General features: G+C 43.3%; 1 protein-coding gene across 1 annotated transcript in view; it reads right to left on the reverse strand.

Moving 5' to 3' along the window:
* The window catches only part of lama2 (laminin, alpha 2), a 114351-nt gene that overhangs the window by 58376 nt on the left and 33945 nt on the right, over window positions 1-22030 (reverse strand). Inside the window, exons 11-18 of the mRNA XM_061241711.1 lie at window positions 20950-21090; window positions 19124-19285; window positions 12038-12139; window positions 8114-8325; window positions 7781-7892; window positions 3396-3509; window positions 1488-1615; window positions 671-757 (exon numbers count right to left, since the gene is read on the reverse strand). Of these exons, the coding sequence (XP_061097695.1) occupies window positions 671-757; window positions 1488-1615; window positions 3396-3509; window positions 7781-7892; window positions 8114-8325; window positions 12038-12139; window positions 19124-19285; window positions 20950-21090 (1058 nt within the window). The remainder of the gene's footprint in view (window positions 1-670; window positions 758-1487; window positions 1616-3395; window positions 3510-7780; window positions 7893-8113; window positions 8326-12037; window positions 12140-19123; window positions 19286-20949; window positions 21091-22030) is intronic.

A 22030-nucleotide genomic window follows, 5' to 3' on the forward strand; every position in this document is an offset into this window, starting at 1 on the left:
CCTCCTACAGGACAGTAAAAAAACACTGCCAAACCACTGCCCTTCCTAAAAAAACAAGAGCATGTAATGCACTGATACAAACAGCCATTAAGTAGGTTCTGACAGAACCGTGACATTGACTGAATAGTGATGAATCTCCTCAAAGGCCCAGAAGCACTGCCCTTCCTCTATCGATACTAACAGGGAGATCTGACTGTTCAGTATCAGCTGCACCACTCTACGTCCAGGCCTTTACGAGTGGATTTCAAAGACACAGTTTGCCATGTAGAATCAAAGCACTCTGGAAATAATGAGACATCACATAAAGACCAAAGAAGCCCATGTTGGCTTATTGACAAGCAGCAACTTCTGTAGATCCCTACTGCTCAGTAGAGGAACATATCAAGCCCTCATTCCAAGCACGAAGCCCTCACCCACTGCTTTTTCTGTGCACTTCAAAATACTTAACTTGTTAATTATTAATACTTTGATGCAAATGCTACATTATTTCATTGACATAAATAATTCACTTGAAGCAATACATACGAAATTTCACAAAAACAGGGTACGGAGATGTAATTTGAATCCCTATCTGAATGAAATATCGGACCATCGGAGTAGCACCAGGACTCTGAGGCGTCCATCTTATGACAGCGAGACAGACGTGCGTTCCACAGTTCCACGCACTCACCTGTCGCAGCGTGGTCCGGTGTATCCCTGCGGACAGCGGTCGCAGATCAGCTCCCCCCGGGAGTCCTGGTAACACGTGGGGCTGAAACTTTGTTGTTTTTGGGCGAACGTGGGAACGAGAAGGAGAAGCAGAGAGAAGCGGATGAGGCCCATTCTTCCCTGCTCACGGAACAAACATCACTGTGTCAAACGGCCAGTCTCTGGCCCCACCGGTCCCAAAGATAGAGCCTGGGGGGTGTGCTTTAGGGTAGGGGGAGATGGTTGGAGAGGGTGGGGGGGGAGGGGTGGTCAGGTTCCTGACTGAACGACGAGGGCGGCTATTTCAGACGACACTGGATACAGAGGGCAGGGTGGCACCATAGAGTCGGAATGCGCGGAAGAGGCTTTCTTTAGCCGGTGGCCCTGTGGCCGGGTCAGAGGAATGCTCAGCTGCTGGCCTCCAGCCCCGCGGGCGCACCGCCCTGCTCTGTCCACCGGGGGGATTACTGCCCCTTTTCAGGGCTTGGCTGGAGCGATTGTTCACAGTGGGGCTCAGAAGTCACCGCCAAGCACACAGTGCCAGGGGGGTGGGTGGATGGGGGGGTGAGACAGTCAAAAACCAACACCGTGGTTGGGGCGGTTGCCAAAAACACTTTGACTCACAATGTTTCGTTAGACCAGATATGACAGCGACAACAACCGTGCGTGTTTTTGAGAGTCGCAATTAAAGGGACATCGACGTTTGGCGTTGGTGATTTTTACGGCGGTGCGTTTTCTTTTGATTCGCCGTCAATCAAGTGCCCGATCGATTTATGTCGAGGTCTGGCGTGGCTGCTTACTTGTTGGAAGGAGTCTGCAGTGGACAAGCGCAAGGCTGGCAGTCATTGGCTGTTCCCTTGGTAGCGTCCCCATAGAAACCAGGAGTACAAACGTCACAGCGAGGTCCTGCAGTGTGATCCAGACAATCCTGAAAGCAGGACAAGTTCTATTTTACACACAACAACAAAAATAAACGTCCTGTGTTTTACCTTAAATGCCAACACAGGATAAGAACTAGAGATAAAGATGATGCTAGCCTGAGAGCACAGCAAGTAGTCCAGTCGTATTTATATTTAAATATGACTTTGAAGGATGTTTCAGGTCACAAACATCTGTGAAAATCTGTTGGAGCAAAGTCCGTGCCAGCAAATACTTCAAGCTTCTTGTATCAAACCATGTATGCTCTTCAGAGATTTATAAAATCGTGTTTAATTCAATTACGTTATTATCAAATCACAAAAAAAAACGTTTCGCAAGTCAAATCCACACAATATTGTATTACGATTCCTAAATGAGAAAAAGAAGTGACCGTGAATCCGTCATGTCACCAAATTAAACTTAATGCATTTTTCCCCACAAAATAGCATTAATCCAAACCCCGGTAATGCTCGGCTAATGAAACAAGAAGTGTTTTTTTTTAAGCTCCACGCCTCGTCAGGCCTAATAAGGCCCGAGCGCTCTCGAGTCAATTGCAGATGTCTGCTCAGCATAATTAGCCACACGGAGAAGATTTCTTGATTACAGAGAGAGGGAGGGAAAAATAGTTTATTAAGAAGAATGACGGGATTGGTTGGGACTGTGGTCTCGACTCCGTCAGTGCACTCTTAAGCCTGGATGCCCGGCTGCGCGGCTACTAATTGCCTTCTAAATCATCTGTCATGAAAATAAATTATAAATGCCTTTCTGAATTCTGAACATTTCTCACAGGGCGGGTTGATTGCCGGCCTCATCCCCTTAATCACAGCCCCAATTACAAACACTCATTCACCCTTGAGGAACGAGGCATGCACTAGAACAAGGCCAGTCACCGGCAAAAACACCGCCTCCCCTATCGTTTAAAGGGCAACCCTTTAGGCACCTGCCCGGTCCTGACAACCGTTCGAGAAATTTCTGTTTCCGCCAATATTCGAAGCCGTCCTTCCGTGAGATTCCAGTGTATGCTTCGGCAATTGATGTTTTTCTTCTCAAATTCATAGGAAGCTTCTGGAACATTCTTAAATGCACAGTTGATAAAGTATTTCAAATGCATATTCGAGCTTGGTTGGCTTCTTACTCGGCCCCCCATGCTTCAAAAAACAGCAAATAAATCCAATGGCAAAAGAAAAATATGTGTACTTGAAAAAAATTAATCACTGCAAATTCATACTGGAAATCATTCTGTCACACGTCACGTAAAAGAGAGAAAATGTCATTGTTTATCCAATCACAATGTAATAAATGGACTTTCTGTGGACATAACTCTGCCCTTTCAAGCTTGCAGAAATAGTGAATATAAAAACAACAGGTCAAGTCCGGAGAATTCATGTGCATACGGAATAAAGCTGTTGCCATAGTAAATAGTGAACCGTGTGAATATTTTATCTTGTCCTTTTCACCTGCTCTCCTATGCAGGAGGACCAGACACCGTGCTGCTTAATTATACTGTATGCTACATTGCTCCAAGCAGTAATCAATTGGCAGAATAGGGAAACACCAAAAGGTACAGTACTAGTGAATTAATAAATAAAAAAACATCATAGTTGCTGAGTAACAAACTACAGACTTCAAACTTTCAAAGAAAACTCAGAATGTAAAAATGACTTCAGGTCAGTGGAGCTAAAATCAATTAGATGATTGATTATTTTGCTACACAATATATGCTGAAACTAGAAGTCAGGCCATGTACAGTAAATAGTGAGCAATCCCATAGTAATTCCCATTGACTTTACCAGGCAATGTCCTGTGATGTAATCACAAAGCGACGCGTGGCCATGGCAGTGACAGGGTTCACACACTCCGCTGTACAAAGTTCCATTAACCCTTCTATGTCCAGCAGCACACATCTGCAAATGAGAAAGAAACATTTCACTCGACCGGGCAAAATAAATAACTATGACTGTGAATAAATGACAGTTCCATGAAAATAAATAATCTTTCAAAATTCAATGTATTCCATCTCCTGGGTTTCCATTTCAAAACAGGGTTATGGCATAAACACAGAAACACATTTGCAAAGCCACTCAAAGAGGTAATACTGCTGACTGCAGGAGGGCATATCAACTGTCTATAGTTACCATGGAACTGTTGATATTGTGCCCATATTGTGCCAATATTTTTCTGTATTGACTAACATAACATAACATAATAGGGAGAGCATGGGCGATTCAGCACAGCAATCCATTTTCTCCCACTAAAGTGTACCTACCACTTAGGTTAGCCTAAAAGCTAAATAGTATCTAGCACTGTATGGAACCTGGTCTTGAAACCAGTGTATCTGTATCCCCTACATGTCCTGTGACTATCTTTGTTACATCTCAGTTCACAATGTCAATGTTGTTCAGGCTTGTTCGGTGATGTTGGCTTCCATCTTATCACAGATGGAATCTCATGACTCATGACAGCAAACCTAGCATAAAACTGATGTGCTACTTGACTAGAATGAGAGGGACTAGATTGACTGTCTGGTTGTAGCTACGATTCAGGCGATTTGCTGGAATCATGAAGCAAAGTTTCCTTTGTACTGTAAGCTAATGTTTATTATGGGATGGCAGTGGTTGTTTTCCAGTGTGACCCATACAGTCAGGACGACCCACCTCTCTCGCTAATAACCTTTAAATGGGTCTCATGAAAATAACTGAATGCTCTTGTTTGCATTTCACAAGTGACCATGGTTATAAACGGGATAATCCTGAAAGAGATGTGCGGTTATATGATTTCACACTCCACAAAGGGAGGTTCTCCACCTCTGAAACTTGCATTAAAATACGATAACATAAAAGATAACATGCACATTATGTAGGCTTATAAATTTAGATAAAATATTGATACTCAGTGCTACTGTACCGTTATGTGTGGCAGAGGAAAGTACTGCAATACATAGTTGTAGTCTTATAGACTATCCACCCCTCCTATATGCTCTCCTACTCACAGTGCAACACGGCGTGTTGTTTAAAATGGAATTTATGGACAGCAGTGCCACATCTTTGTAATAAATGGCTACAGAGCAGCACTGAAAATTTAACAGCCGGTCTTGAAAACCTAAATCCCATTTCCTATATACCTACATTTACATTGAAGTCGTAGTTATCTTGGTATGGTAGTTACAGACTTACACAAGACTCTACCTTGTGTACTAGACATATGTTCATGGCCTTACAAGCAATCATATATGAGTTGTACCTTATCTGAAGTGTTCGGTTGTTTGTTGTATGACATTGATATGCTTTGGATAAAAGCATCTGCTAAATAAAATGCAATGTAATGTGATGTAATGTATTTTGAAGGCTCACTCCATTCAGTTTATATGGTTCTTGACATAGGAAAATACACCATGCCTGTTCTATTCTCTTCCTATTCTATTAGGAATGTATAGAAAATAATACATATGATTTGAGAAGGAAGTACATGTCTAAGAGTGGCCTGCTCTTCCTGGCCATACCATGAAAACGGATTTAAGTAGGATTTAAGAAAATATTATACTATAGCTACTGGACCATTCATACGACTAGTCTCTTTCCTTCATACATCGGTAGGATTACCTTAAGCAGTATAATCACTGAATATTCTCTGCACAAGTTGCAATTTATATACAGTATATACAGACACCTAATCAATGATGCTAATTTACAGTGGGCTATCAGGGGAATAAATACAGTGTTTGAGTCAGGCTAAGCCCATTTCCCACTGTGCGATCCTACCTCCATTACTTACACTGCCATCTTTACAGGCAGCCTAACAAACAGGAGGATTGAAAAGATTGATTTTAAAAATCTTTAAAATCTGTTTTGAAATACAGAATGTGCAAATGGGATTTTCAGCTTGCAGCCTATATTGAATTGGAATAAATCACTAGTAGCCATCCATGTAAATTAGTTCTTCAAAGTTAGGGCCAAACCCCTGGATCAGATTGAATGTTGTTACAAGCCCATATTTTGTCAAATATTGGAGCTGTTGGTTTGCACACACTGACCGAGACGAGAGACCACACACAGTTCCCATAAAGACCGCATACTCTGGGTACACCAACAATAACAAACATCTCACACCGGTGATGAGTTTCCCACAATGCTTTCCCTGTACTGACCTTGTTGGTACCAAAGAGAGTAACCCTGTAATTCCACTTCTAAGAGGAGAGGAAGAGAAAAGACAAGAAAGAAAAGAAAAGAGAGTAAGTAGAAAGGGAGGGAAGATGGAGAAAATACAGAAAGGAAACAAGATTAAAACTGAAGGGTGAGTTGCCATAATTACAGACACCAGGAAAAAGAAACCCCAGTAAAAGCTTAGCAAGAGCAGAGTGGAAACAGAAGGGTTATACCGAAATCTAAAGAATCAACAATATAAAGCACTGACATCTTTGTTAACTGTAATAGAGAATACCCAACATTAACAAAATGTTTTATTCTGAGTAAGTGGCTGCCTGTTAAAAAATCAAACCTAACACTGAATCCTCAAGGATTGGTTAACCCTCAAGGACAGCCCAAATCTGCGTATAACATTTGCACTGACTGAGCAATGTAGATCTGCTCTCCAGTTACCCTCACAGAAAAGGTCAGATTTTTGGATTCAGTGCACCCTCACACCTTTCTCCTTTCTCCATGCTATTCAGCATCAAAATGGCTCCGCAACACAGACACAGGCTCAACAGAAGGGCAAGATGGGTACAGTACAAAGAAAGTATGAACTGTATGGCAAATCAATGAGTAAACTGATAATTCACTTGCTTATTTTTTAACAGCATTCAGCAAGATTTTTTTTAGATCAAACATCTGGACAAATTAACAAGCAATGGCTGGGTATTTGTACACTGTACAGAATGCCACTAAATTTGTTTTCACTTATTATATGGTCTTTCAGCAAAGGAAACCAGTACAGACAATTGAATGGCTGTGCTTGACAAAGACCAAATCAGTCAAAATGCTTTGCTTCAGAGTATATACAGAGTAAAAGAATCAAGCTGTTGATTGTTTGCTAATTTGCCCATCCATTCTTCTCACAAGAATACCCTGCTGTTAAATCCAGCTATGCCAGCTTGACCATCTTGAAAATGGAGGTGGTCAAGCTGATCATAAGCTTGTCTAGCTGGGTATGAGCTGATGTAACCAGCAAGACCAAGCTGGACAGAAAGCTGGTCTAGCTAGCTGGTAATTCTGGCAGCTTGTCTGAGCTGGTAGCTGGTCTCTAGGTTTCAAAACATAGCCAGAGCTGATCAAACCATGTCAAGCTGGGAGCTGGTCTCAACTGGTCAACCAGCTAAACGATGTCGAGCATGGAGCTAGTCTGTACTGGTCAACCAGCTACCAGCTGTTTCAAAACCTAGCTTGAGCTGTTTTTTTCAGCAGGGTATATTTGAAAATAAACGTATTGCTCATTAGTAATCAGACCACGATCCTTGGCTTTCCATGCACAGGTTGCTAGCTGCCTTTCTCTCTTCTCTTACTTTTCAACAGTTTGAGGAAGGAGGAGGGATTTTCAGCGAGCTGTCAAGAGTACAAAAATAAACCTGCACAGAGCATGACCCTGACGCCCTCTGCCAGCAGTCCTTACATACCTCCCCCACACATTACAGCAGGTTAGTGATCGCCATTAATTTCATTTCATTTCTCTCTTCACAAGCAGCTGAAAATCAGCTTGAGTAAGCATAAAAACCGCACACCCAGAAATCAATAGCTATCACCATTTTAATAGAAAAGGCGGTTTGGGTAGAAGGTGAAGATTGCTGTAATGGCATATTCTTCTTATCCCTGTGTGTCAGCGACTCTGCCCGACTCTTCCCTCAAACAAACATCCTAACTCTGTTGTCACAGTGAGGAATGGAGGATGCACACATACACACACACACACACACACACAATTTATACACATGCACACGCTCACAATATACACACACACACACGATATACACACCCACGGGCACACACACAATATACTGATGTATGCACTTACACATGGTCACAGAGTAGAACTATGACATTACATACACACGTGCATAAGTGCTTATACACAGTGTAAGCACACATAAGCACAAGCAGGTATACAAACAAAACATGGATTAATGTACACACCAGGATTCAGCTGTAATGCGCATGCACGCACACACACATGCACGCATACTCACCTCACAGGAAGTACCACTGTAACCTGGGGGACAGTGACACATCTCCACAGCTGTGGCCTTTGCATCAGTCCTGGAGAAGTCATTGGCCACCTCCAGACTTACAGAGAGTAGCCTAACCAAGGAGCACAGGGAGAAATTAGACAAACACAACTGCCAATAAAGTCACAATGGAATCACAGGGCAACCACAAAAAAGTGAGCACACATAAAATGTGTGTTAACTGAATTACAACACAAAAGGACACTATTACAGAGAACAGTGCTTATAACAGAGAATGCCAAACCATGCCCTGACAGAAGGATGCTGGCCTGAGGGTGTCATGTTTCTGCGTACCTGTAGATGGCGACCTCCTCATTGCTGTAAGAGGCTCTTATGAGAAGGCCTGTCACATTAGTGAGAGCCATCATGAACTCCTTCTTGCTGATAGGCAAGCCCGTCTTATGGTGTTGGAAATGATGGGGAAGCAGAGTGATTCCCTTTGTGCTCTCCGAGAACGGGTACACCTGCTGCCCAAACCGGCTGTCAGTCATTGTTATCCCGCTGCCCTGCGAGAGATAAGAAGTCAAATGTGTTTTTGAAAGACAGCATCTATGTTTCCAAATACGTTTCCTTTTTTTCGTGTAATAATTCTTGAGCACCCCTGCCCAAAAATGCAAATCAATACGACCCTTAAATGAAACGTGAATCACACATATGCATTTCTGAGAAATATAGAGGAATTTTTATTAACGGTTATGAAAACGAGATGATTTTAATGTGGAAAAAGCTTCCATATTTCTGATTTACATGTATAAAATTTGATTAACTGTGCAAGCAACTCAGCGCATGCACGCCTGTGTGTCATCTCACTTTCGTGCCCGGGTGCTGATAATTGATTGGAAGTGGTGACATCTAAAACTCATAAATGTAAACTTGGAAGAGCAGGAACCCCAAACATTGTTTATGGAATCATGGGAGAAGATTATCGGATGTTTTTCAGCCAGAGTGTTATTTACTGTTCCAATGACTGCTGGGAAATTACAATTTATAGAAGCTGGCCACTTTATTTGCACTGAATTAATGGAGTGTACACATGCAAAGCAGGGCTTAACCATCGATAATGACCTGTCATATATTCACAAGCTACCCACTCAGAGCTGATGAGAGCTCTCCACGCTGGAATATCTCAATAAAACCCCACTGACTGTTTGAAACTCGCTGCCATTTGACTGCAAGGAGTAGTAACACTCTCTCCCTGGGTAAGTACAAGTGCCGGTTAAAGAAAACCTTTAACCCTTGTGACGCCACATTCTTTGTGTACTAATTACAGCTACAACAACACAAGTGCAAAGTAGCTGTGTAATTGTTTGATCAGGGAGTAAAATATTTGGCTTTGGGCAGTCCCCGGTTGACAGCTCCCAGCCTGTATGATTTTCGGTATTTTTATGTGTCATAGCCTTTCTTTTGCTCCCTGTCTGGTTTTCTGCATTGGAAAATTGATTAGTCTGCTCTCCAAACAGAAACTATATATAATCACACACCAGCAAAAACAATTCTAAAACTACCAGCCTTGCAGATTCACATGGTCAAGGACTGTACACATACACATATTCTTTAATTGGAGTGGCAGCTCAAAACTGTTGTCAAATCATGGTCACAGATATGTGATGAAAAAACATGGTCGAACGCCATATAATGTTAAAAAAATGCCTAAGATTAAATCATTGCAAACATTAAAAGTGAAATCAATCCAATACCATGATTTGTACCTCTGGGCGTTGAAAACAGGATACCAGCGATAGCAGCTAATCTGGCCAAGTTCAACTCTTTTTGGAATGTTTTCTAAGGCCAACATGACACAATAGGAACCTCTCATTTGAAATTCTCAATAAAGATGTATCTAGTTTCTGCACGACATCACCTTTGAATCTTACTACTTACAACTTAATGCTTTGGGGCACATGGAATGAATTCCTTGTGAATACTGTGCAGCTAAATGTTGGCATGTCTTCCTTTGGTGTCAGTTAAGTAAAGAGAGTAAACAAAGACCATTGAAGTACTCATTCAAATGAAATGTAACCTTGTTGTAGACTGCATCAGGGAAAACTTACTGTATGTATTACACAGTGCTTCAAGGCCAGATATGCTCTTCCCTTGCACATCTAAAAATGATTAACTGCGCTCAAAGAAACCCTCTTAATTGATTTGCCCTGCATCGGCAAAGTTGTGTGAGCGACAATAAAACACGGCAAGGTTCCAGAGAGCTCTTTTATTGACTGTTTCACGACTAGAGAGCAGAAAATGAACCAGTCCTTATGTCAGAGCAACATGCATTACGGATGCTGGAGCAAAATTAATCAGTGTAACGAGCCTTTGCACAAAATGGCCCAGTAAACATCACACATGCATACGCTGGGAAATTTTCGCGGTACAGTCTATAGTAGTCATCACCAATGAAGGATCACATGCTTTACGTATTCCTCTGTCATAAAACATGAATTCCCAGTGCTCTTTCATTGTGTTATGAATATACATTTCCTATTTGCTGCGATGTTGTACCAAAGCCTGCGAATACAAATGTTTCCATATTTTCCTGTGACAAATACATGTTCATTGGAGCACTGTATATACTGCCGGGGATAGATTTAGATTTGTGGATCATAGAAAGTATGCAACACAGAAGACCAGCAGCATCCACTACCAGCGTACAGAGTGAAATATTCAAATCTGGCCTATAGCACTGCTGGTTTTCTGAACTGATTGGCCAAAAATGTATCTCAAATGGGGCACGTTCGATTGGAATTCTTTTTGCTACGGTTTCTGTGTTGAACGATATGTTTCCTCCCAATGGTGTGCAACGTTTTGCAACAGGCTTTGAAGTATGTTGGCTCTCGTTTGGAGGGCGCATCAAGGGTATAGCCTGAACCAATAACGATGTTAGCCTATACTTTATAGCCCGAAGAATGCTTTCTCAGACGTCATAGGAGCAAACCGTACTACGTCAGTCAGTCCGCCCACGGTTTGCAACAGGATGCTCAATGAGCCACCGTTTCTGTTTAAATAAACGTTTTGCTAAGTTTTATTGATGCTGAACGTGGCCCTGGTGTCTCAGGTTCAAATCGGTCCTGATTAAAGGGGTAGGATGAAAACCAGCAGTACAACTGACTGACCTCGAGGGCTGCTTTTCATCACTGTGGGATTTTGGAAAATTGGAAGTGCGTGCCAATTAAACCTACCGACCAAGTCAATAATAGTGTCCGTTTGATCATACTGTTATTACTGAAAACACCGCATACAGTTCACCTGAAATTTTGTGATGACAATACGATCTCTTTTAATGTCTTTTTTTAACACTTTTTTTAACTGCGATAAGTCAAAGGTGTCGCGAAAGCTTTGTAAAGAGAAAATCTTTTAAAACGTAAAGCCTTCCCCCTCTTGTTCAATATTCAAATGCGATGTAAATTATTTCAACAGGTGCTCATTCTCGACTAATTACTGTGATGAAATATAAATGAATAATCAAGTCATGGTTCTTTCAGATGTGAGTGCAGTCTGCAGACGCATTTACAAACATGAGATGGCCTGCTGTTTTAATGATCCCCACGTTAATTGTCTTGGAACAGTTGGAAAAACAAAAGTAGGATCCAGGCCGTGTTTTGGAGTTGTGGCAATTTGTTTCGGATTCTTGGACCTGGTCCACAAGGGATGTTCACACGAGACTACGCGTTCACCGTTGCATTCCGCTCTCCTCTCGAAACGGGGAATTAGCAGTCGCTTCTCGCGGCCTCGGTTGCCGTGGCAATTGGCTGGAATGTGGACACGGAACACACATGGACCTCGGAACGCGTGAGTCAGTGAAGCTACCCCAGACTGGCTTCTTCTCCCCCCCCTCTCTGAAGCTCAGCTAATGACACACAGATGTTGCCGAATTACCATGGGCACACACCCCTGCGCAACAGCTGCAGACTAACCGCTCTCGAAAACCGAACCAGACAAATTAGTCAGTCGCGTCAAGAGTGAACTTTAAACAACGCGCAGGCTGGAGTTCGGAGTAGCCATGCAGATGCTCGAAAAGATAAAAAACAACTCACTCATTACGCAATCAAGGTGTCTGACTAATGTTATGTGTCACATGGAAACCCTACACCAACCCGGAGTCAAACACACCTTGTGTTGAAAAATGTGTCTTATCTCTCTGATGATAGAGAAATGCTTACCCAACCCAGTTCACATCTGCAACCCAACATAAGCCATGGAAAATGCAGCCTACACACATACCTCTATGATGACATCAGCATACGTGGAGGTTCTGACGGCTTTATCCTTTCTTTCTGTTTCATAACTGACCGTGAACACCAACTGGCCTCCATAGGCTGCAAGCTGTATTCAAACACAAAAGCAGGGGAACCTGGTTAACAACAAGCATATGTCAGATACTCCATTTTATAACGTTTTTGGGCATACCATTACAATAAAAGCTTTTTTTAAATGAAACCTGCAATAATTTGTATAATAACTACTTTTCTGCCTGAAAAATATATGAAAGGATGTTCGCAGTTTTATTTCTCCTAGAAGTAAAGGCCTTTGAAGCAATAAAGAGAAAAAAAGAGATTTAGAAAAATTACATGCAGGGTAATTATGTGCCACAATGAGATTTTAGACTGAAAAGTATGGTACATAAAAGAGATCTCACTATATCATTTAAATTGCTGTCGCGTCTCAAATGTTTCTTCTTATTTAAAAAATCGGGCAATATTTTAGTGACAGACCAAGTAATTTGAGAAGAATCATTGAGACATGTGCATGATAACTGAAGCAGGTTTTAGACAGAGCATCATGCTTTCCTGGGTCAGTGGAGGTCAGGCAGAGAAGTATTTGAGATTGTGTCATTACGTCATTTTAGGGACACTTTCGAGGGGGACTGCAAATTAAAGAACTGTAGTGCCATCACACTCCTACCCCCCCTCACCATGGTCCACAATTTTTACTGATGAAAGGCGTCCCCTGAATGCCTTTGACCCTGGGTAAGGGCTCCCTGGATCAGAAACGATTTAAACGCCTGATTTAGAAAATTCAGTTTTACTGAGCTACGTTTACGGTTACCGAGGATAATTTATTGGTAATTTGTATCATCTCTGATCCTCAGATTAACATCAGCTCTGTGAAAGGCACGACTTTCATTCTCCAAAGACAAAAAGCGCCCTGCCGGTCACAGCTGTCTCTCTATGCTTACACTCGGCAACAAAAGCTTCATTTGTTCAACTGCAGCCTAGTATCAGGTTGACCCAGCCTCACCCAGCATGCGAGAAGCTGAAAGCCTCAGCGAAAGGCACTGATTCTCCCTCGCTAGCTTTTGCTGAAAGTGTAGAGGTTAGCTATCGAACGTGCTCTCGCTTCCCGAACGCTCTGGTTATTTCTATTTCAGCTCCCTTTGCTTTTTCCGCCCGTGCCGTCCGCCCTGGCTCGCTTTCCCCTGCTCTCTGCACAAATCGAAACCCGTCTGATTTTAAGTTTTTTCCCCCGTGAAGAGAGGCCTTCTCATCCGGGCGCGGTTGAGCCATGCAAATGCGTTCTCCTGCTGCGACTGCAGCGCGTAGCCCCGGGGCGTCTGCACGCTAAGTGAACGCGGTCGCGGTATGGGGCTGACCCCGACCAACCCCGGCCGGCGCCTCGCGGGAATCCGGGGGCCTCCTCCGCGCTCATCCACCTCGCCGGGCAACAACAGTCCCGACCCACACAAACCGGGGGTCAGAGCGAGGCCAAAATGAAAATGCACTGCTGACCGAAGTTAGCCTCATTATAAAGCCGAGCGCCTCTTTTTGCGGTCGCTGCAAATGCACACTACATATCACAGTTGCTGTAAATGTGATGGCAAGACCAGATATTAGCTCCCGTGTCTAGTAAAGAGCTGATATTAGCTCCCAGGTTTAGTAAAGAGCGGATATTAGCTCTTCTGCTAATAAACGTAGAAGTTAACCTTGTGTGTCATCCTTGCTTCATATCATGAATGTTTCCTTTTCTCTCCCCCCTCCCCACTCCCCCCAACAAATGTTCAATGGATAGCTTAAACAATATCCTGAATGAGGTGCCTGCTAAATAGAGCTTAATGTCATGACATCATCTGCGCTCCTGAAACTGTATCGAGTCCTCAAATTTTGAGGTGCGTCGCTTTCAGAGGAACAAAAGCCCTGAAGGTGAAGTGCATTCTGGGTGGGAGTGCACATGTTTTCACCTTTGTTTTGCTAGTAGCAGCCTGTATCAACGCACTGATGAGGGTTTTAGAAGGGAGGCCAGTCTTCATTTTTGCAGGATCAAAAAAAATGCTTTCATTAAAATGTACACCCTCTCCCATGTCTCACTCGTGCCACGGAACAAACCCTTACGTTCTAGTATGAAGCAGGCAGATAAGACATTCAGACAATCTCATGATCATTTCATCTCCTAAAAAGCCAAACGGTGCATATTAGCTTCGTGAGAGGCCTAAGCCATAGATTAAATAGACTTTCGCGCACGGCTAATTTAATTCATGCCCACTCTTGTCGACCCCGTGGGAGCCAGGATTCTGCAGGGGAGCTCTGACCATCCTAAACCAAACACGGTGTTCACCGGCGTCGGATAATCGCAAGTCAAGGGCCCTTCTCTCAGGAAATGAACACCAGACCACCACTGGGCTTCTTTAAACAAGGTTCACACCGAGACGCTGGCGCCCTGAGCACAACACATCTGCTTCCCTTGTTACGAGCCTGAGGCCTGTTTGTTTTCATTTCCAGGAGACAAACCGGGATTGTTTTCCCTCTGGTCGCCCAATCCACATCTACAAAGGAGGATTTCTCTCCAAAAAAAGCGATTTGAGTCTTGTTTGTAACAAAAACACGTCCATCTGCGAAAAGTGCCCATTTGCAAAAAGCTTTAAGTAGCGCAGGTCCAATAGTGAGCAGCTTAAGACAAAGGTTATTGTTTTCACTCCTTAGACCATTCCATTCCATTATACTGGAGGCGTTTGGCAGATGCTCTTATCCAGAATGATGTACAACAGAGTGCATACCCTAAACCAGGGACAAGTGTGACTTAGCTGGTAAGGAGCCATTGTTTCAAAGTCATTGTTAGGCATTCTGTCTCTACATAAGACTCTCTTTGTCAGTGCATATAGAATACCATACAGGAACGTGCTATAACATTACTTAAAAAGGTTGTGTGCAGGTAATTCTCCATAAATCACTTCAAGTTTGGTTACTTCTCAGAATTTCTATTAAATACACATTCAAAGACTTTCATTCAAATTTCATAATTCTACTGCCTGATTTATAATGCCATAAATGACGAACACTACTTTTAAAATATTATATAAGCACTTGAACTGTACACAGGCAAAGAGTTCCATTAGTAAGAACAGAGTAGTTCAGAGAATTAAGCCAAATGAAAAGTACTTGGAAAAGAACATTTTTGTTTTGTTTTCTAATTTGCTGCTGCTGAAGACACTTCATTTGATCTCGTCATGAATAGACTCAATTTAGACCTTTTCAAAGAAACCCACAATTTGACTTTTACTGGGAAAAAAACAACACTAAAATATTGCAATACTTTAAAAGACTTTATAGCAAAAAATGGATGTGCGTGTAATTTAAAATTCGCAAAACAATCTTTTAATTGCCTATTGTGCAGATGAATAGCACCCAGAATTGAACAGCTTTATACTGTAATACTGTGTGTTGTTCAGCAGTAATACTGTTTGAGAAGTTTTTGGTCAATGCTTGTGCGTTTGTGTCATCCATCTGTGGGGTATAAAGTGAGTAGGCTAATATATAGGTGAGTAATATATAACCTTTAATATAACACACATAATTCTATTTTGGCTAGCAGGTGTGGATATCATATCTCAAGTCTACATTTATATCTTGTATTATATTTAACCAGAAGATGCTGACGCACTTTTAGGCACTGAAATGGCTCTGAAGACGTACTTGTTGTCTGAAATACATCAGCAGAGTTCAGTAAATTATCGGATAAAAAAATATTTTTGCATGGTCCATTGAACACGCCTTGCACCCTTTTTTGTAAACATATGTGACTAACTGTTGAATGAAATCAAGTTGTTTGTATGAACTTGTATGAATATGTATACAATAATTCAAGTAATGATTACAATTACACAGACTTGTAGCAGACTTGTGGCTAGCTCTCTGTAGCCTTGTTTCACCCATTCTAATACACTGTTGAAGGTACAATAGTTAAGATAAACAGTGTTGTGGTTTGAGCGTGTTTATTGCTGCAATTCCTCTCTTGACCATTAGAAGTCCAAAATTGTACCTTTAACAACCTGTTATCAACCATTAGGTTTACAGTCATGGACATGGACATAGACTACCAAATTCGTAATATTATTCTTTTTATAAATATTCATTCATACTTAAGTCCTTCAGGTATAATCATCTAGATATACAGTCAGTGAGCACTTTATTACATATAATTATTACGTCTTCTGCTGTAGCCTATCCACTTAGAGGTTTGACGCGTTGTGTGTTCAGATATGCTCTTCTGCATACCACTGTTGTAATGTGTGGTTATTTGCATTATGTCACCTTCTTGTCGGCTTTGACGTCTGGCCCTTCTCCTCGGACCTCTCTCATTAACAAATTTTGCCCTCAGAACTGCTGCTCACTGGATGTTTGTTTTTTTTTCGCACCATTCTTAGCAAACTCTAACTGTTGTGCATGAAAACCCCAGGAGATCAGCAGTTTCTGAGATACTCAAACCATCTGGCAACAACAATTATTCCACGGTCAAAGTCACTTAGATCATATTTTTTCCCCATTCTGACCCAGCTCCTGACCCGTATCTGCATGATTTTACGTATTGTACTGCTGCCACACGATTGGCTGATTAGATAATCGCATGAATAAGAAGGTGCACAGGTGTTCCTAATAAAGCGCTCAGTGAGTATACATTAAGGACTCATTCAAAAAATTACATCTAATCTCTGCAGTCTGCATCAGGTCACTTTAAAATTGTAGAGTGATGACACGCATAAAAATTAAACAAAGAAATTGGATGAGCACAATCGTAAAAAAAAAAAAAAAAAAAAAAGACAATCTCCATTGCTCATAACACATTAAACTGACAGAGCTATGAATTAGGCCATGCATTTAGCCCCGGCCCAGCAGAGTGTGGGCAATACAAGCGCAGTCACGCCCTGGTGGTGCCGCGTGCAGTCATGGGGAGGTGAGAGAGGGGGACACATAAGCCCAGGTCCCCCAGCAAGGGAAAGGGGCCACATCGTGTCAACAAAAATCACCAAAAAAGGGGCCAACCCCCACTTCCGCTGACTACTGACCGTTAAAAACTCGGATAGAGAGATGTGGGGGGCCCGGGTGGGGGGGAGGCCGGTTAGCTCGCATGAGCTAGCGCCCAGGAAGCCACTGTAAATATATTCGTTTGAGTAAAACAATCATCTCCGTCCACCCATGCATATTCTGAGCTCACTGCGCTGTCAGCCTTGTCAATCTGGAGACGCGGGGTAATGGCCCCTCTTTCAGTGGGAGAGCGCTGGAGTGTGCACTCAGACAGCCGCAGCCGAGATGGGTTCATTTATCATCATAATAGTCTATTACCAGTGATAGGTCACAACTCAGCGAGGAGGCAGCCACTGTAATTGGTGCTATTCCTTTCACTTTGCCTACCAGGAGAAGGCAGGAGGCAGCCCTTTTCGCTGGCAACCGTCAATCAAGCCGCAAAATCTTTTGTCGAGAAAAAGTTAATCAGGATTTGTTTGCAGGTTTATTGGTTTTTACCACCTACTGTAAACCTTGCATAATGCGGTCGAAGTGGCAGCATTTAGCTCCAGCCTACATTATGATAAACAAAAGGCTACAGTAAAGGTAGGAAGTAATTAAGATGAACATTTTTATGCATGCAGTACACTATGCATTAAAATGCAGTTTGATTGCAAGTAAGGACAATTCATTATTGCCTAGCCATTTCACATTCATCACACATTTATTCATCTGTATTGCTATACAGTGGAGTTCTATAGGGTATACACTTGTCTGTGTTTGCCATGTACAATGCCCTAGATAAAGAAAGCAATGGGTTATAACACAACACCACCAGCAAGCCCTCCTTCCAGCACCCTTATGAATGTGCTATCAATCACCCACCAATCTAGTCATCCACACACCCTCCCACACACACACACACACACACACACACACATACACAGACACACACACTCACAATTATCAACCCACATTAACTCCCCCCTTCCCCCCCCCACACACACACACACATACACACATATCAACCCACCCACACACACACACTCACACATCAACCCACACACACACAAACACACAGACATCAACCACCCCCTCTCCCCACACACACACACACTCACCAACCCAAACATCAACCCACCCACACACATACATCAAACCATCAAACCCACACACATCAACCCACCCACCCCCCCCCCCACACACACACACACATCAACCCACTCGCACACACACATCAAACCCACACACACACACACACATCAACCCACCCACACACCCACTCACCAACCCACACATGTCCTCACACACACAGGATATTCAGCTCACACGCCAGCCGCCATGTGCTAGAGCGGCCCCCCCAATACATCATGCAAGGGCAGATCTCCATGTGGCCACACACACACCAGACCACAGGAAAAAGCGGATCCCGCCCTCAGAGTCATGAAAATACATTGATTTCTCCTTTTCATTAGGAAGTGGGCTGTCACTGTTAATGCACGTCTCCACGGCCATCATTTATAAGATGAAACATGGCGTGGAAGATGTACGGCAGTAATTGGGTTGGACTTTCGCTGTTACTGTAGCATGAGAAATGTTCTCTGATCATTTTCCACAAACCCTGACTGACTGCCACGTTCAAGCAAACATTTGCTTCCCATTTGGACACTATACGATGCTCGTAAGTGTTTCTTTTAGACACTTGGCGAAAAAGAAAAAGACACTGGGCATTCATGCCTGATGAATATTGCTCAGAAAACACCATTTCTGCTTGAGCCAAACGGGTCCATTTGTTCTAGAAATGCCTAGAAGGGTAAAGGCAAGATGGATGCAATTAGACAACAGAAACAGCGGAAATTTTGACAGAGTGGGGAAAAAAAAAATCAATGTCACTGCATAGAACACGGGGGAAAAATTAATTACCGGCCATTTATAAACCACTCGATAAGCGACAAAGAAAACGGTTACAGGCGGTTTGAGTCCCACTGAGTAATGAGCGCATGACAGCAGGATGGTGTTGGATGTACTTAAAAACATTATTCCACTGCCTGCTCCTCCGCACAGAGCGATGGGAGACACAGAGAGATGTCCTGACCTTGTTCCCGAGGTACAGGGCGGGCGCGCTCCAGTAGAACAGCGCTGGGAGCTGTCTCCGGGCCTCCTTGTAGCTGATCTGGAGCCCCTCTCCACTGGACCTGGGCCACAGCCTGGATTTACCTTCCAGCCCGGTCAGGAACCACCCCGACATGGTCGTCACCTGGTCAGGAAAACCGTAAAGGGTCAGCCGGAACCCCTGAGAGTCGACACCAGTGGTCCTCACTCCTGGTGCTGGAGAGCCGCAGGGTGTGGAGGCTTTTGTCGTTACTCAGCACGTAATTGATCAATTAAAGCGGTTAATTACACAGTTACAGTAACTCACCTTAGTAATTCAGATTCCTGGGTCTGAATTAGTTGCTGATATTAAGGCAAAAACAAAACCCAGCTCACCCTGTGGCTCTACAGCACCAGGGATGAGGCCCACTCGTCTATACACACAGCTGAATACTCCCCAGCATTTCAACATTATCAAGCGCTCAACACCATGACTCAAACTCACAAACACGCTGTAAGCAGATATCCAACATCCGCTGACAAAGGATCTACGGGGCTTTATATTTCATCCAGCTCATTTTCTATCATTTCCCACAATTTTAAAAAAGTAGGGAGGAAAATAACCCCCAGTTTGACCTCTCCCAAATTAATTTTATTAAGCAGTTATTTCCCTCAGCCAGGCTGTGATCCCTATCGCTTGCTCTGTGTTTAGCTGGATTTGGCTTTAGCTTTTTGCTTGATTACAGTCTACAGGGGAAAACGTGTGCTACCCGTAGATTAATTTATCTAAATTATAGCTGTAATAATTCTGTATAGTCCTTGTCCCCTTTTTTTGCAATTTCAGTCCCTGATGGGGCCCACATTACATTGGCACATAAAAAAGACTAATGGCAGAACTGAAAATTACCATCCAAACTGGAATTGGTGTTTTTTTCCCTCATTTTTATTTGAATCTGTTAAAAACTCCAAGCCAGCTTCATAATTCATATTTTATTTAACACCAGCACTGCTAGATCAAAGCAGGTTATACTTATATGTACTTCAGAGACGATAATGTGAGGTATTCTCGGGTATTTGTCCACATAGCGAGGTAAAAATCCATGTTCCTGTTAAGAGTGTACCTGCTCGCAGTAATAGGCTCTTGACCCTGTTGCCCTGCGGTACATCTAAGTTAAGGAAGCGATGTAACGCAGAGCGCTTTTTAATGAGGTCAAATTAAACCGTGATCTTCCACTCCAGTCACTTTGAAATACTTTGTCTCCGTCCGCGAGCGTTACAGTCACGCACACGCGCAACTGCATACGAGCGCGCACACACACACACACACACACACACACACACAGCCAGGCGCGCGTACAATCACAGCGCAGGCTGCAGTGATTAAAGCAAATGGTGATTTGAAGGGAGAACTCAAGGTCAGGTTAATTACAGAGACAGATGTGAGTCCCTGTCACACGGAGCATTATGGTGTATATCATTTCCCATAATCCAGCGGCGCCCAGCCCCTCTCTCCCTCCCTCGCCCCTCCTCCCTCTGTTTACCAACATGCACTCCTGCAGACTATTAACCTCCCACCTCTCCCTGCCTCGCCCGAGCCTCATGTCCCCGCGTGGCAGGGAATAAATCAGCCCGCATTTACAGCTCCACGCCATCTTCTCCAAGTTTGCCTGACAACACCATTAGAGCGAGCAGCACCCCCGGTTTTAATGATCCCGCTGTTTTTCTTTCCCCCGCGAAGGAGCGGAAGTCTCCGGAGTTCGGGCGGCGCTAATGAGAGGCGGAGCGAGGAGGACGAGTGGGCTTATCGCCGCAGCGGAGCGCCTCTCTCACGTTGCTGTACGTCCAGCGGGAGTCCGAGCAGTAGCTGGCCACGCCCGAGCAATAGCACTTCTCGCATCCGCGGGGGTTGTCTCCGCGGAGGTTGAAGAAGCCCGCCTTGCAGCGGCCGCAGTTGTCCCCCTCCACATTGTCCTGAAAAAAGAGCCGAGAGAGATAATTGGTCAAAGAAATAGTGTAAAAGGAGCCCCTATGCAGTGGAACAGTGCGTAGGGTTATAACTTCATTCGTTTAAACATTCTTTCACAATAAAAGTACATAAAAACACCGCTCGAAAAACTTTGACCTTAACAGGTCACCGTCTGCTTGGAGCTTCCACAAAAGCACGCAGTACCTCTCGCGGGAAATCCAATTAGATAACGGGGCCGGGGCTGAAATCACTAAATGACGGCTTCATGCTGAATCAGTCGCTCAGTATCCTGGGTTGAGCTGGTTCCTCGTGGCCAAATGCATCCAGCATTCCCTAATGGGATTGTAGCGTTTTCGTTCCTGACGCTAATTCGAAACCCTTGGAAACATGGGCCCGGTCTCTCTAGTTTGGGGCAGTTAGATGTCTAGATGGGCCCCAGTAGGCTGAATATTGAGGACAGCATCAGAAAGCTGCTCTAATTACTGCATCCTGATGCATTTGCTTCCTACTGTGTGTGTGTCGCTATTATTCCGGTGCATGGGGAATGCCCAGCTATAGCGTCATGTGCAGATGTGGGAACGTATCCAGCTCAGCTCTGTGCTCGCATTTCTGTTCATAGTTTTAAAAAACGACGAACAGCTGTGTGTAAAGAGAGCTATTATAGAGACCCGATTTTTGCGTCTGAAGCTTAAGCGCAGTTTTTAATTGGTGCAGAAGTAATAAAGTCGTTTTATTGCACACTCAATTTTGAACTATTATCAGCAGGTATGTAAACAAGTATTAAAAACAGAAATAAAATTCAGATAACTGATGGTAGTAATTATAATAATAATCATCATCATCATCATTGTCATCATCACCATCAGCGGTAGCAGTGAATGAGAGTCGATAGATTTATCCCGTACACGAACACTCATATTTTTATGCCTCATCTCTATAATATCC

Source organism: Conger conger, chromosome 5 (assembly GCF_963514075.1).
Source record: "Conger conger chromosome 5, fConCon1.1, whole genome shotgun sequence".
Classification (NCBI taxonomy): Eukaryota; Metazoa; Chordata; class Actinopteri; order Anguilliformes; family Congridae; genus Conger; species Conger conger.